This window comes from Aquarana catesbeiana, linkage group LG03, assembly GCF_042186555.1.
Source record: "Aquarana catesbeiana isolate 2022-GZ linkage group LG03, ASM4218655v1, whole genome shotgun sequence".
Classification (NCBI taxonomy): domain Eukaryota; kingdom Metazoa; phylum Chordata; class Amphibia; order Anura; family Ranidae; genus Aquarana; species Aquarana catesbeiana.
The window spans coordinates 254,972,716-254,989,268 of record NC_133326.1 but is presented as its reverse complement, the minus strand read 5'-3'; the positions used below and the strand labels follow the sequence as shown (position 1 = coordinate 254,989,268).

General features: G+C 41.7%; 1 protein-coding gene across 1 annotated transcript in view; it reads right to left on the bottom strand.

The window, feature by feature from the left end:
* PPP1R12A (protein phosphatase 1 regulatory subunit 12A) overlaps positions 1-16,553 on the bottom strand; it is a 220,682-nt gene that overhangs the window by 141,388 nt on the left and 62,741 nt on the right. The window contains exon 2 of the mRNA XM_073619994.1: positions 5,321-5,451. Within this exon, the coding sequence (XP_073476095.1) occupies positions 5,321-5,451 (131 nt within the window). The remainder of the gene's footprint in view (positions 1-5,320; positions 5,452-16,553) is intronic.

Sequence of the window (16,553 nt, the reverse complement as noted above, 5' to 3'; positions counted from 1 at the left end):
TTTAAAGTGCTGGTGAAATCCTAGAGTACACTCTATTACAGTGTAGACTGTGCGTTTATGTGATCTAGTTGTGCCAAATACCTCCGGCATAGTGCTGACCTCCCAGCTGACCACCTTCTCCCAGCTGCTCTCTGCAGATCTCACGCTACTCTCCTCCCAGCTGTCAGCAGGAGATCTCGGGCCCCCTCCCTTTGCAGTGCTCAGAGCTGGAAAGAGGGCTCCGGCGGGCCATGGAAGCGCCGAGCGGCGCTCAGCTGATCTGCTCTTCTGCAAGCTGTCAGCGGGGGATCTCGGGCACCCCTCCCTCTGCAGTGCTTGGAGATGGGACGAGAGCTCCGGCAAGTTACAGAAGCGCCCACCGCTATACGAAGGTATGTGGAATAATTGGATTGCAGAGACAAACATTTTGCATTATGTGGTGCAGTAATAGAGTGGATTCTAGAATTTTACAAGCACTTTTTACATGGTTCCATAGGGGATTCCGGACAGGCAGGGGGGGGGGGAGAAGACAGTACATGGCATGATAAGACCTACCGCGAAAATAAGCCCCGAGTCTTTTGTTGCCAAAATTAATATAAGACCTGGGCTTATTGTCAGGGAAACATGGTAGTAAAAAAAAATTAATAAATTCCATAAATATATCCCATAGTTTGTAGACGCTATAACTTTTGCGCAAACCAATCAAGATACGCTTATTGGGATTTTGTTACTAAAAACATTTACCAGAAAACATATTGATGAAGAAATTAGATTTTTTTACTGGATTTTTTTTATAGCAGAAGGTAAAATATATATATATTTTTTAATAAAATGGCCAGTCTGTTTATAGCGCAAAAAATAGAAACCACATAGGTGATCAAATACCACCAAAAGAAAGCTCTATTTGTGGGGAAAAAAAAGATCAATTTTATTTTGGAACAGAGTCGCACGACTGCGCAATTATCAGTTAGTTAAAGCAATGGAGTGCCATATCGCAAAAAAAATGGCCTGGTCAGGCGGGGGGGGGGGGGGGTTTGAACCTTCCAGAGCTTAAGTGGTTAAAGCACTCTGAATGCCAATCAAAGCACCTGTCACTAAATAAGAGGGGTAGCTTACAGTTTTGTTGACACGTTGTGTTTGCTTTAAAAATTATACCCCATGTCACTTTAGTGGTGCTTCAAAGCCTCCACAGAAGTCTATGACAAAGCTTGCTTGAAGCACTGGAAGCTTTTGAGAGGCCTTTAAATTTAGCTTTGCTTTGGGGAAACTGCAGGTATAAGATACACACACACATACAGTGCATCTGCCAAGCTTCAATAAAGCTTCAAAAAAGCAAAGGGTCATCGAAATGCCCACTTCTAAAGCCAGCCGTAGATTGAGCGTTTTTCACTTCGGCAATCACAGTCAGTGTGAGGTAATATCTCCCACGGAACTATTGTATTTGGGGCATGGGGAGCCGTCCCAGCCAGGAGAACACAGTGATTACTGCTAGCAGCAATAACCTTAGGCAATATTCACATGAAAAATCCAACTGGCTGGTTGTACCCAAGTTGATGCATCGCCTGCCCATACACAGTTCAAATCTTGGCCGTTCCCTGGTGAACCGGCTGAGATTCGAACAGTCTGCGAGCTGATTTAGGGCCCTTTCACACCAGGCTCTCTGATCAAGTCCACCTGTGAGTTTACTAGGTGGACCTGATCAGAAGCTCCATGCAGCATTAGGGGCAGGCTAAAAATGTGTAATCGGACACAAGTAAACAGCTTCTGTACATAAACAGGATTACATCCGGCCACCCATAGAGCTATCATGGGTCTACGGTGTAAATGCGGACACAAATTGAACGGTCACAGATGTAAAAAACGATCTATTCACGGAACCCTGCTGAAGAGCAGAGCGACTCCATGTGAAAAAGCCCTTAGAGACCTACACTAAAAAAGCTAGACTGGCGTTTTATACAAAATACAGGTTATAACAGCCCTCAGGAACAAATGTAACAGATGAAACCAAAATAGCAATTTTTTGGAAAGGCAACACCTTTGTACAACTGACATTTATCAGGGTTTTCTTTGTGCAGTAAACTCTCAACACTGCATGAAAGTCTCAAAAGCAAATACATTAACTCAAAAAATCCATTAACTTCCCATCTGCTCTACAGTGTACAATGAATTTTATCACTCAATACCACACTAGTGACTTAACTGGGTCATGCACACAGGGCCCAGATTCACTTAGGAAGGCATTTTCAACCTTTATGTATAATTTGCAATGAGTAAAATATAAACATAGTAGTAGATGACTGCCAGGTCCGTACATCGTATGGACCTGATGGGTTTTTTTTTTTTTTCCCACACACTCCTGAAGGCTGCAGCCACTGGGATTGTGTGTACATCTGACAAGCCGACTTCTGCCTTTCAGATATAGAGGTGCCAGATTATTTGCACCCACCGGTAACAGACACTTTGTCCCCAATGATTTAAAAAAAAAAAAAAAAGGAAAAAAAAAAAAAAAAAAACACCAGTAAGTGCAAAAAATGTTTAATTATGAAATATTAACCCCTTGCCGACCAGCGCAGGACAACATACATCGGCACAATGGCACGGCTGGGCAAATGGGCGTACAGTAGGGCTGCAACTAAGATTATTTTCATAATCGATAAGTTGGCAGATTATGGTTTTGATTAATAACCATAAAAAAAAAAAAAAAAAAGTGTGGTGTATAATTTAGTTAATATGTAAAATTTAAAAAAAAGGCAATTTATTCTTAAATATATCTCTATGCAGTTGTAAATATAAATAACCAACTACAGCATATGGTTAGGGAGCAAAATATCTAATCCACTCTGAGAACAGACAGAAGAGATCTACTGTATATACTATTAGAGGATATATATTGTATATACTATTAAAAGGGTGAATCTGGTAAATATCAGAATCGGATCAAATTTTTTTATTAAAAAACATAAAACAATGTCTTTTTATAATCGTTAGTGGACGTTCATTTTCAATCACAGTGACAGGAAAATTTGGAAATAAAAAAACTTCTTGGTCAACGGAATTTTCAGACAGTGTATGTGGTTTTCGTTCAGAAATTATTCAGATTAAAAACAGAACGTTAAAAAAAAAAAAAAAGAGAAAATTTCAAACAACATTCTTTCATTCAGCGAATGTACAAAGATTGAATATTCTCGTCTGAAAATTGATCCGGGTGGCCAGCATAAGGCTCAGTACACACCTATGCAGTTTGCTTTTGACCTGTTTCTGCAGTGCGTTTTAATTTTTGAGCACGTGATTTTGCTGCGATTTGCATTTTTTGCAATTTTTTTGGCCAATTTGTCGTTGGGCAGATTAGAAAACACAAATTGCTGCAAAAACACATTACATGCTTTTCTGCAGCTTCTCTACTGAAGTATAATGAACCAAAAAAAGCACAGTTTTGCATTAAAAAAAAGTCCCTGACCCTTTCCAAATACGCAGCGGCTGAAAAAAGCATAGAGATGTGAACGTGTCCCATAGGAAACCATGTAAATGAACTGCAGTGCGTTTCTGCAAAAAGCACCAAAAAACATAGATGTGAACCAGGTCTAAGACATTTAGTAACATAAGGGAGTTAAAAAAACTAAAATTGGCCCTTTACAGCGAAGCAGATAATCACTACTGTAAGGTTCTTTTTTTTTACTGTAGAACTGTGAAAGTAATATTTACAGTAGTGATTTGCTCTTTTTGTACTATAAAGGGCTCATTTTATTTTTTTTAACCCCATTATGTTACTGGCCGATCAATCGATTATGAAAATAGTAATTGATTTCATAATCGATTAGTTGTCATTTAATTGATTAGTTGTTTCAGCCCTAGCGTACAGGTACGTACCCTTTAAAATGTGGCATTGAGCGCGCCACGTGCTCCGTGACTATGTCCGCCGGGTGCCCGCGTTCGTGTCACGGAGCGGAAGAAAGGGGAGATATAAACAAGGCATTTCCCCCGTTCTGCCTAGTGAGCTGACAGATCACTGCTCCCTGTCATCGAGAGCAGTGATCGCCATCACGTGATTAGTAGACCATCTCCACCACCCCCCACCCCCCCCCCCCCGCCAGTTAGAATCACTTCCTAGGACACACTTAACCCCTTGATCCCCCCCTAGTGGTTAACCCCTTCCCTGCCAGTGTAATTTACACAGTAATCAGTACATTTTCATAGCACTGATCGCTGTATAAATGACAATAGTCCCAAAATAGTGTCAAAAATGTCTGATGTGTCCGTCATAATGTCGCAGTCACAATAAAAAAAAAAAAACGCAGATTTTACACTGAGCATTACCTAGACCTGCGGTAATAACATGTGATATAAAAAAAAAATAAATAAATAAAAATGTGTATTCTCTAAGGAGGGGGTCAGCAACCTGTCGATCACGAGCTACCCATCAACAGGTCTTTTCCCAGAGCTCCAGAGCAGTGCATGCTCGCCCAATTTGGGGCTGCAGAGGCAGCCCCACCCCTTGCATACGTGCGGCTGCGGGGAGGGGGAAAGCCTCCAGAATAGCTTGGGTGGGTTTGGGCTCTTCCTATGGATATTGCACGCTCATCACCACTGCCCCTCCTCCTCGATCCAGGGATACCCATGTGAAAGGTGAGAGAGGACTGCCCAGCAGGGATCAGCCCCACTGCACCTTCCCTGCGCCCTCCTAACACTCCAGCCCTCATCATGCCCCAAGCACCATGCCCTCCTGACGCCACAGCCCTCTTCATGCACCAACACCATGCTCTCCTGTACGCTACCCTACATGCTACTGACCTCCGGACGCTGCCGTACATACTACAAGCACCACCCAGAAGTCAGAGCAGATAGCCAGGTCTAAAACTAGCAAAGAAAATCAGCCTACAGTACCAGATGTACCAGATGTTCTGCGTTCATATTGAACTCCAGTAAAGTGAAAGTGAATGCTGAATGAATTACTCACTAAAGCTAGCTTTTAAAGGTAGGCCAAGTTTATATTTTTACAGGGACATTAGTTTTAGTAGTTTTTTTCTGAGTTTTCTTCATGCTGTCTTTACTTTTTATTGGGGACTGGGGGGGGGGGGGGGGGGGGCTGACATTACACCCCGGTGATCTTTGATCTCCAATGTTCTCCATGTAGATCTCCATCCCTCAAAAGGTTGCCTTACCCCTGCTCTAGGGTGTCTGCTTTCCGAAAATACATGTTTTGGGGGGTTATGCAATCTTCAGGCCTAAAATTTTTAAACGTGTGCAAATAAAAAGCTAAACTGCTCTGGCAACGAAAGGGATAAAAATAAACACCATTTAAACTTTTACTCAGTTGAAAAAAATGCAAAAACAGAAGACTCACTCAGCTATGTCAAGATATCCACAGGAAGATGCAGCATGTAGTGGTATCCAACCTTCATTGTCTGGTTGATTAATACTGGCTCCATTTTCAACAAGAAATTTGACCATTTCAAGATTATCATCGATGCAAGCCTGAAAAAGAAAAGTAAAATATTAAAACAAAAAAAAGAGAAGGAGGTACAAAACAAGCCTGCCTCCTTTTTTCCCCATATTCAAGTGCAAGTAGATTCTATAGTAAATTGCACAGCTGGTACCATTAACAATAAAAGATCTCAAATGCAATTCAAATATTTTCAGAACATTTTAGCATATAGCACTGCTGAACAGTAAAGGAGGCCTTAAACACTTCAGCCCCGGAAGGATTTACCCCCTTCCTGACCAGAGCACTTTTTGCGATTCTGCACTGCGTCGCTTTAACTGACAATTGCGCAGTCGTGCGACGTTGTACCCAAACCAAATGGACGTCTTTTTCCCACAAATAGAGCTTTCTTTTGGTGGTATTTGATCGCCTCTGCGGTTTTTAGTTTTTATGCTATAAACAAAAAAAGAGCGACAATTTTGAAAAAGCAACATTTTTTACTTTTTGCTATAATAAAATTATCCCCCAAAAATATGTATATAAAAAAAAAAATTCCTCAGTTTAGGCCGAGATGTATTGTACATATTTTTGGGGAAAAAAAAAAAAAAAAAAAAAAATAAGTGTATATTGATTGGTTTGCGCAAAATTTACAGTCTACAAAATAGGGGATAGATTTATAGCATTTTTATTATTAATTTTTTCTTTATTAGTAATGGTGGCGATCTGCGATTTTTATCGGGACATTATGGTGGACAGATCGGACACGTTTGACATTTTGGGACCATTGTCATTTATACAGAGATCAGTGCTATAAAAATGCATTACTGTGTAAATGACACTGGCAGTGAAGGGGTTAACCACTAGGGGGCTATAAAGGGGTTAAGTGAGTCCTAGGGAGTGATTCTAACTGGGGGGGGGGGGCACTACACATCACATGACAGCGATCACTGCTCTCAATGACAGATCAGTGAAGCATGATGCAAAAGCATCTCCCCGTTCTTCCTCTGACATGATCGCGAGCACCGGTGGACAGAGTCCGCGGGACCCACGGTCATGGAGACCGCGGCGCCTCTTAAAGGGGACGTACCTGTACTACCTTTTGCCCACCAGTGCCATTCTGCTGACGTAAATCAGCGTGCGCTGGTCGGCAAGCGGTTAAAGTGGATGCAAACCCAATTCATGAAATTTGAGCTGGGCACATATCTGCAGTGTTTTTTTATTTGTATTCAAAGCGCTATGTCCCATAGCTTTGTCCTGCTCCTTTCTTCTGTTATCAGCCTGATAACTTGACAAGCTGTCTGAGACGGGAGCCTGAAGTTTGTGTCGGGGGAGGTTGCTATAGATTAGTACACTGCTCAACTATTCTCAGGCAACCTCTGCATGTGTGGGGAGGGGGTGTGTGCCTTTCCTCTAATCAGCTGTCTCAGTGTCTAGCAATAATCCACTCCTACAGATGAATGACGAAGTGAAAAAATTTAACAGGACGTGCACTTTAACAGTAAATAAAGCTAAAGACAGCAGGTATACATGTAAAACTTGTGTAGGGACATTTGTTTCATCTGTGTATCATCTGAGGCTGTTCACTTCACTGGGTATATATGTGAGGGTTTACATCCACTTTAAAGTGGTATTGAGCTCAAATGTGAACATTACATTGCAGCTTACCTATTCTTGATGTAGTTTTTGTATACTTTTTAAGGCTCACTTTCCTTTTTCACCTAGTCATCTAGCCATGCGGCACATCTTCACACGGACTAAGAAGCGGGAAACCTTTCCAGCCTTTGCGAATGAGCAGCATTTCCATGGCAAGATGCGTCAAAGGGCTCTGCCAGGACCCAGAACCCACCAGCGAATCTGTGCTAAGGAGGTGGGATGGAAGTTCCTCTTTAAAAAGAACAAGATGCCCAAAGTAGCAGTTAAAGGGTTGAAACAAACCATTTAACACTGACAGAGGGGCTTTCAATGATCAGTTTTATGTAAAACCTATATCCCAAAAGGAAAAACTGTTTATAACGTGTTAGCTGAAGTCCAGCTTCAATTTGATATTCAAATCTGCTAATCTAAAGCTGTCCATAGAGGACTCATTCTTTTTGATCAGCTGATAAAGACAAACGTATTCCTCCATCCACACAGGCGAGGGGGATAGAGGAAATCTTCTCCACTTGGACATTGTATTCAAACAGCAGGACTCAGACACCACTGTCAGAATACACTGATCACCACAATTGAAGTGCAAGGCTCCTAACATCAGTTTCACATGCTCAATTAGGAAGGGTAATAAATAATGTGTTGCGCTTAAGTGGGAAAAAATGAATATATAGTTGAATAAAGTGAAAAGTAAGTCCATGTGTCTTCAATATAATGCCTTCACAGTATTAAATATGTGCAAAAGTGGACGTAAACCCGAATTTTTTTTTTTTTTATGTCATAATGTATATTGTATAAGATTAAGATTTCCTATCATTTGAGCCCAGTCTTGCCACAAAGTTAATCCAGCTCTGAGCTATCCTCTTATTGTTCAATGAGATACAACTTAACAGAGAAAAACTGTCAAATCCTCCCCCTTGCTGTGAGTGACAGGTGATTTACATCTCGTGCACTAGCCTAAGACACAGGCATTATTTTTTAATTCCCTCCCACTCCTTTCTTCAGCAGCTCTGCAAGGATTGGCTGTTCCACACCTCACCATGATTTGGCATGCTGAAGTCATGTGGTTACTTTCCTGTCTTTTCACTGGATGTTAGAGATCATAGCAGAAGTTCAGTGTAAGAAATACACAGGAGAAAATGCATATTGACAAGGGGAGTGCAGAGGTGGGCGGGGAGTCTACTGACATCACAACTCCACCCACCGAGCTCCAGACAACAGACCCACCCACAGAATATGCAGTTTTTCGGGTCTCATAACAGACAGAGGGGAGATATTTCACAGGTAAAGCTACATGCAGGAGGCATGTATATCCTTATAGATAACCCCTATGGCAGTAGTTTAGAAGGGATGACATTGGGTTTACATCCACTTTAAATTCCTCCACTTGTGAGTAGACCACCACAAGTATGGATGTACCCTTAACAGAGAAAGTTGACCACCTATTACGGGGGTCAAAAGGGGCTCATGCATCCATCTCCGATCACTCCTCAGCATACAAAAGGACAAGGGACTCCTCCAGTTCCAGATCATGGTGTCTGGAGCACTGTGGTGACATAAGGGTTGGGGCGGGATGGGAAGGAGAGAAAGGTGTGTCCGCTCTTCATTTACCTGTGGGACCACAGGAAGAGGCCCCCTTCCTGTGGCCCCACAGGTAAATGAAGAGCGGACCTGCCTTTCTCTCCTTTCCAACCCTTACGTCGCCACAATTTGGGACTGGAGTATAGTTTCTCAGCGGTATCTGGATGATTTCCCTTGTCCTTTGTATGCTGAGGAGTGACCGGGGATGGAGCATATGCGATGCATGAGCCCCGTTTAACGCCCCTGTAATAGGTGGTCGACTTTCTCTGATAAGGGTACAGCCATACTTATGGTGGTGGTCTACTCACAAGGTAGAGGAATTTAAGTGAAGAACTTTTGCACATATTTAATAATTTTTTTCCCCCACTTAAGCGCAACACATTGTTTTATTATACTTGTTTATGTGATTATATCTCACGTCAGTGGTGCTGCTATTCATACGATACCGAGTTTGCATACATGGGCGCAGTTTTCTTCCTTCTTATTTAAATTAGGAAGGGGTCTACTCCAGCAGATCGATGCTTTTTTGGAGGGATCTGACCCATTCTGCTATGATTGGACCGATTAACCTCTTCATGCCTAAGCACTATTTTACAACTCTGACATGTGTTGGTAAAGCTGTATATATCACAACTACTTTGTGCATCCAGGTGGACAATGCTTTATTTTCAGGACAAACTGGGCTTTCATTTGGTAGTAAATGGTTATGGATATCGCTGGATTTTTTTTATAATCAAAGAAAAACTAGCCCAAAATAGTATAAAAAAAAAAAATATATATAGTATATTTCTTGTTACTACCATAACCTACCAACAGCTATGCTACGTGTTTTCCGTTTGTACCCTAGTACAGCCCAGAAGCAATATTTTTTTCCTACCTAAAACACACCGACGCCAATTTAACCGGTATCCTACCGGCTCACGTCTATACGGGGGCAGAATAGCTCCCCTGCGCGAATCCCCGTACAGGTATGGGGTTCATTTAGGAGGCGCCAGAGGGTGCACGCCGCCAAAGGGGCATCCGCCGGCCATGCGCAACCACAAGTGCCAGCATGGGGATCCCTGTGCTGTCAGAGGAGAGGAGACATGTCGTTTGTTCCCAATATGTAGGAACAGCGATATGTCTCCTCTCCTACTCAGTCCTATCCCCATACAGTTAGAACACACTGAGGGAACACACATTTAACCCCTTGATCGCCCCCTAGTGTTAACCCCTTCCCTAACGGTGTAATTTACACAGTAATCAGTGCATTTTATAGCACTGATCACTGTATAAAGGTCAATGGTCCCAAAAACGTGTCAAAAGTGTCCGATCTGTCTGTCGCAATGCCGCTAAAAAAAAAAAATCGCAGATTACCGCCATTACTAGTATTTAAAAAAAAAAAAAAAAAAAGCCATAAATCTTACCCATAGTTTGTAGACTAACTTTTGCGCAAACCAATCAATATGCATTTCGATTTTTTTTACCAAGAATTTGTAGCAGAGTATATTGGCCTGAACCGATGAAGAAATTTGTTTAAAAACATTTTTGGGGATATTATAGCAAAAATGAAAAAATATCGTTTCTTACAAAATTGTTGCTTACAAAAAAAAAAAAAAAAAAAAAAACAACGCAGTGATCAAAAAGCACCAAGAGAAAGCTCTATTTGTGGAGAAAAAAAGGACGCAAATTTGGTTTGGGTACAGCATTGCATGACCACGCAATTACCAGTTAAAGCAAAGCAGTGCCAAATTGTAAAAAGTGCTCTGGTAAGGAAGGGGAAAATAATCCTTCCCAAAATATACTGACCCTGACCCAAACACTAGCCCTGGCACTAACCTAGATCATACCTTGATGTAGGTAGGTTTTTTTTGCAAGGAAAGAGATTTACAGAGAAACACACCAAGACTACCACAGCAATCCAGTGACCCGAAATTGGGAGTTCAGGATCCCGATCATTAGTACGGGGCCCTCAATGTGACCCTGGACTCTGTGCTGGGAGCATGCTGTGCAGCACGCTCCTAGCACAAAGGTGAGAGATGCACACATGCGACCCCATGGGAAAAAAAAGCCCACTTCCATAAGGCTGCATATACTATATGTGTTACGTAGGCAGGAAGGGATTAAAGTCATTGCCAACACAGGGGACAGGGCAGAACCTGCCAGATCCAATTGGAATTTAAGGAGGGATTTCAACTGACAGTTATTAAAATCAAGCAAACCTACTTGTCCAGTAGTTTTCCTGTTATTTTGGTCCAGTGGGCCTAGACCATCGTTTAACAAACTCCCTCTCAAAGGGTAAGCTCCCAGGACCCTTCAGTCCATCTCAATGGTGGGTGTAGTTTAAAGGTCTTTTAGCTGTTGGCACTGAGAAAGACTCCAGGCTGATCATCTAAACACAATGTAGAATGCACAGCATCAATAAGGTCCAAAGCACCATTTTGCAATTCTGAGGTGACAGCAGGAGACTGTGGTGCCCGCAAATGTTGGGACTCAGAACCAGGGATAACCAGCGACTGGACTTTAAGGCCTTGAAAAGGTCAGAGATTCTTCTGGGGTAAGCTTACAGGTTACATGGCCAGTATCTGCAAGGAAATTGGTGGACCTGGCAACAAGGTCTTGAGTTGCTGTATAGGCCCCCAAGGTTATGGAAGAGGTCTCTGCCTCACGAGAGCTGAAGGAGACTCCAATGACAAGCATCAGTTCCTTTAGGATATAAAGTAGTTGCCCCTGGAAATGTTCGTGTATGGGTTGGGATCACCTGTAGCAGTGGAACTGCCCTATTTGTGTCTGTTGTACCCACATAGTGGTAACGCACCTACGGCCAACATGCATTAAACCAATACAAAACTACTGCAATTTGCCTCTGTGCAGGAGTTTCCTGTAATACAATGGTCACTGCTCTTTGTCCTTGTGAAAAGAAAATGGCCTTGTAACCACCCCTGAAATGGGAGATTTGTTGGATCCCAGCTACAGCTCTACTCTGAATACAGGCTATATGCAGCCCAGTGATGATGTCACCACTACTTTTACAAGGTACGGTGAGGGGGGGGGGGGGGGGGGGGGGGTATTTGATCTCCTGATTTTGTATGTTTCCCCACTGACAAAGAATGAATCAGTCTAGAATTTTAAAAGGTAGGTTTATTTTAATTAATTTTTTTTTTTTTTTTTTTTTAGTAAAAGACAGAACAAAAAAAATCCAGAAAAATGCATTTCAAAAAGTTATAAATCGATTTGCATTTTAATGAGCGAAAATAGTATTTGACCCCTTCGCAAAACATGACTTAGTGCTTGGTATTTGGTGGCAAAACCCTTGTTGGCAATCACAGAAGTCAGACGTTTCTTGTAGTTGGCCACCAGGTTTGCACACATCCCATTTTTGAGATGGGATTTTGTCCCACTCTCTGCAAATTCTCTCCAAGTCATTAAGGTTTCAGGGCGGACATTTGGTAACTTGAACCTTCAGCTCCCTCCCCATATTTTCTATGGGGTTAAGGTCTGGACACTGGCTATGCCACTCCAGGACATTAAAGTGCTTCTTTTTGAGTGACTCCTTTCTTGCCTAAGCTGTGTATTTTGGATCATTGTCATGCTGGAATACCCATCCGCAACCCATTTTTAATGCCCTGGCTGAGGGAATGAGGTTCCAAGGTACATGACCTCATCAATCGTCCCTTTCATGCAGTGAAGTTGCCTTGTCACCTTAGCAGAAAAACACATCCAAAGCATAATGTTTGCACCTCCATGTTTGACGGTGGGGATGGTGTTCTTGGGGTCATTGGCAGCATTCCTCCTCCTCCAAACACGACGAGCTGAGTTGATGTCAAAGAGCTCGATTTTGGTCTCCTCAGACCAAAAAACACTTTCACCCAGTTCTCTTCTGAATCAGATGTTCCTTAGCAAACCTCAGAGGGGCCTGTACATGTGTTTTCTTGAGCAGGGGGACCATGCAGACGCTGCAGGATTTCAGTCCTTCACTGCAGCGTGTGTTACCAAGTGTTTTCTTGGTAACTATGGTCCAAGCTGCCTTGAGATCATGGACAAGATTCTCCCATGTAGTTCTGAGCTGATTCCTCACCGTTCTCATGATCACTGAAACTCCACGAGGTGAAACCTTGCATGGAGCCCCAAGACCAAGGGAGACTGACCATTATTTTGGGTTTCTTCCATTTGTGAATATTCGCACCAACTGTTATCACCCTCTCACCAAGCTGCTTGGCGATGGTCTTGTAGCCCATTCCAGCCTTGTGTAGGTCTACAAACTTGTCATCCTTGGACAACTCTTTGGTCTTGGCCATTGTGGAGAGACTGGAATCTGATATATTGCTTCTGTTGACAGGTGTCTTTTATACAGGTAACAAGCTGAGAGTGATCAGCTTGTTACCTCCCTTTGAGAGTGCTCCTAATCTCAGCTCGTTACCTGTTTAGCAGACACCTGGGAGCCAGAAATATTGCCGATAGGGGATTAAATACTTATTAAACTCATTAAAATGCAAATCAATTTAAAACTTATTTGAAATACCGTTTCTGGATTTTTGTTGTTATTCTGCCTCACTGTTAGAATAAACCTACCATTAAAATTATTGACTAATCATTTGTCAGTGGGCAAACATACAAAATCAGCAGGGGATCAAATACTTTTTTCCCCTCACTGTAGCATTTGGTTTGGCAAAAAAGCATATGGTGCACAAAAAAGTGACTTCATATACATAATGCAGCTATAGCTGAATAATAAGTTTGTATGCAAAGCTTTAAATCAACTGAAAATTAAAAAAAAAAATAAAAAAACTCCATTGTGTTCCGATTTACAAATTCCAGAAAGTAAAACTAAACTTGGTGGCCATCAGTTGCCTGACTTGGTAATTAGATTTAATTATGGGAATCAAAACATTACTAAAAATTGTAACATGGCTTGTGTAGCAATTGTATATGATACATTTTTTATTAATTACATTTTTTTGAAAGCAGAGTGAACTCTTAAAGTGTTAAAAAACCCAGGACCCTGCAACTCACTATATCTGGTTCCCCATAGTAGACAGAAATGCAAATGCCTTTTCTCATTAGCAGTACATAGCAGTCTTGTGACTTCTATCAGTGTCTGGTTAAAGCTTGAAGGAGGAGTTTTCAATCTATGACTGCAGGACTCTTGATCCTCAGTCTGGACAGTGCTGATTGACCCTGTGCTGATCACATGCACCCTCCCAAGAAAAAAAACTCTTTAGCAATACACATCAAGAGTGTGTATGTAAGTGAGTGAGCAGAGTGACTAAAAATGTGCTGTCTTGGATGGATTGGGGACAGTGGCAGAAGGGGAAGATCAGTGGAGACATTAAAAAAAAAAAAAAAAAAAAAAAAAAAAGCTGTTCAACACAATGTGGAGGAATAAAGGAATAACCCCTTAGGTTCCACAGTGTATGCAAGCAATGCTTTACTTTATATACAGACTGATTTTACTGTTGTGGGTTTAGTAACAATTTAAAAGAGGTTGTATACCATTTTTACCTAAAGGTAAGCCTATAATAAGGCTTACCTGTGGGTAAAATGAATATCTCCTAAACCTACATGGTTTAGGAGATATTCACCCTGCATGCAGCTGCTGACGTTTCGCGCCAGAACGGAGGACTCCCACGCGCATGCACTGTGAGTGGCTGGAGCCACCACTTACAGCGTCAGAAACGCAGAGGGGAAGATGCCAGCTCCCTTGGCGTTGACCGGGATACAATGTGGGGGCTTCATTCTAAGGTAAGTATTTCTTAATAAACTAGTATGCGGTGCATACTAGCCTTTGCTCTACAGGTTTTATTTATTTTTTATTTGCGGGTATACAACCGCTTTAAGCTTGCCACATTTTTTTTTTTTTTTTTTTAATATGTTCAGTCAGTGGACTGAATGGGGAAAAAAAAAAAAAAAAAAAAAAGGATTCCACTATACAGACACACAATTCCACACCAATTGGTTGCAGTAGCTAAGAAAAACATCAATTCAAAAGAAAATGTAACAATCAAGTTCTGTCAAGTGGGGACGGTCACACAGCAATCAAAACTCAGGTGATCCCTGAGGAAATTTCTATAAGGCCCCTTTCACACTGGGGCGGTGGGGGCGTCGGCGGTAAAGCGCCGCTATTTTTAGCGATGCTTTACCGTCATTTTAGCGGCGGTATTCGGCCGCTAGTGGGGCGGTTTTAACCCCCACTAGAGGCCGAAAAAGGGTTAAAACCTCCCGCAAAGCGCTTCTACAGGGGTGGTGTAGCCGCGCTGCCCTATTGTATACACCGCTCCTAAGATGCTGTTTGCAGGAGTTTTTTTTCCATCCTGCCAGCACACCGCTTCAGTGTGAAAGGAGACACAGCAGCGGCAGTTTTAGGTTGGTTTGTAGGCGCTATTTTTAGCGCAATAATGCCTGCAAACCGCCCCAGTGTGAAAGGGGCCCAAGTGTAAGGCCAGCTTTATATTTTAGAGGACTTTTATAAGAATTAAAAAATATCTACAACAAGAACAAGACACGGTTATGGCAAAGAAAATATATTAAGATGAAAACCACGACAAGCTTTAAAGTCAAGGTTAGGAGCAATGAAAATTTTTATTCCATACTGTTAGACACATAGCAAGTCTGAAAAACGCAGCCACCTTTCAGACCACTGCTGTTCCTGAGAGAATGAACAGTGCATGCTGCACATTACAAGGCACAGGAGTAGCCGTCTTCAGTTATTTGACCAAATTTGGTCAGCCAATTGTGCCTTATTTGGCAATAATCAGCCTGAACAGCTCAAACATTCTTTTTACTAGTCATTAAGTGGTTAGCTAGTTTGTGCTTTTTTTCAGGGGAGGTCTAGCACTCAGAAGTGCTCAAAGAACAAATTTGATTACTTTGGTATCACATTTAGTTTTGACAACTAAACAAACTCGTTACTAGACCACCACTACCCTTCCCCGTTATCACATTAGATCAAAAGAAAAATCAAGACATTTTAGTCAAGTACAATATGGTGCAATGTGCACAACTATCAAATTTTTGCTATTAAAAAGTCATGGAAGTACAGGCCTAAATCATGTTTGAAATACACCCTTTAAAAAAAAAAAAAAAAAAAAAAAAAAACACATTCTAAAAGTCCTACCAAAAAAGGTAAGCAAAGTTTTTAAATTACACTCCTACTTAGTCCTCAACTTTTTTTTGGGTGTAAAGACTGCAGCTTCTTCATCCCATTGTCTTGACCTCCATGCTTAAAGCTGAACTCCGGGGGGAAAAAAAAAAAAAAAAGTGTATTCCCATCAGTGGAGGTGCTTCCAAAGTTTAACCCATTATCTTGACCATTTAATCCCTCCAGTCTTATCAGTGAGAAAAATCATTGTGCAATATCTGAATCATGGGATTCATTCCTTCTTATATTTATTTTGTAAGATCAGCACCTGCTATGCCATGTATCCCCCCATGGACACCGGTTTGATCACTTCCCAGCTGTAGCTCATGGCAACCAGTAGTAATAATTACATCCCTGCTCGTTGTGTAGGACTCAACCACTGAGTAGCAACATTTGATTGACAGTTCTGGTCATTCCTGCCTCCTCACACAGTGCCCGACAGGCCAGGAGTCATTTGCCATACTGCACTGTGAGGAGCAGGTAGCTTAATATTTAAAAAAAATTAAATAAAATAATTCTGAAAATAGGCATTATAACTGGCTGGAGAGCACGGGTAGGATATGTGGGAGTGCTATTAGGATAATGCAAGACAGACCAGCTTATTCAGTGCAAAATGAAAATCTTCATTAACCAACTCAGGATCAGACAGACAGACACTCACCTCTTCCTGCCCAGGCCACTTTAGTTTTCACCGTTGTCACACTTTGAAGGACAATTACTCAGTCATGCAACACAACCCAAACAAAACCTTCCTTTGGTGGTATTTAATCACTACTGCATTTTTTTTTTTTCTTAGAAAAAAATTTAAAG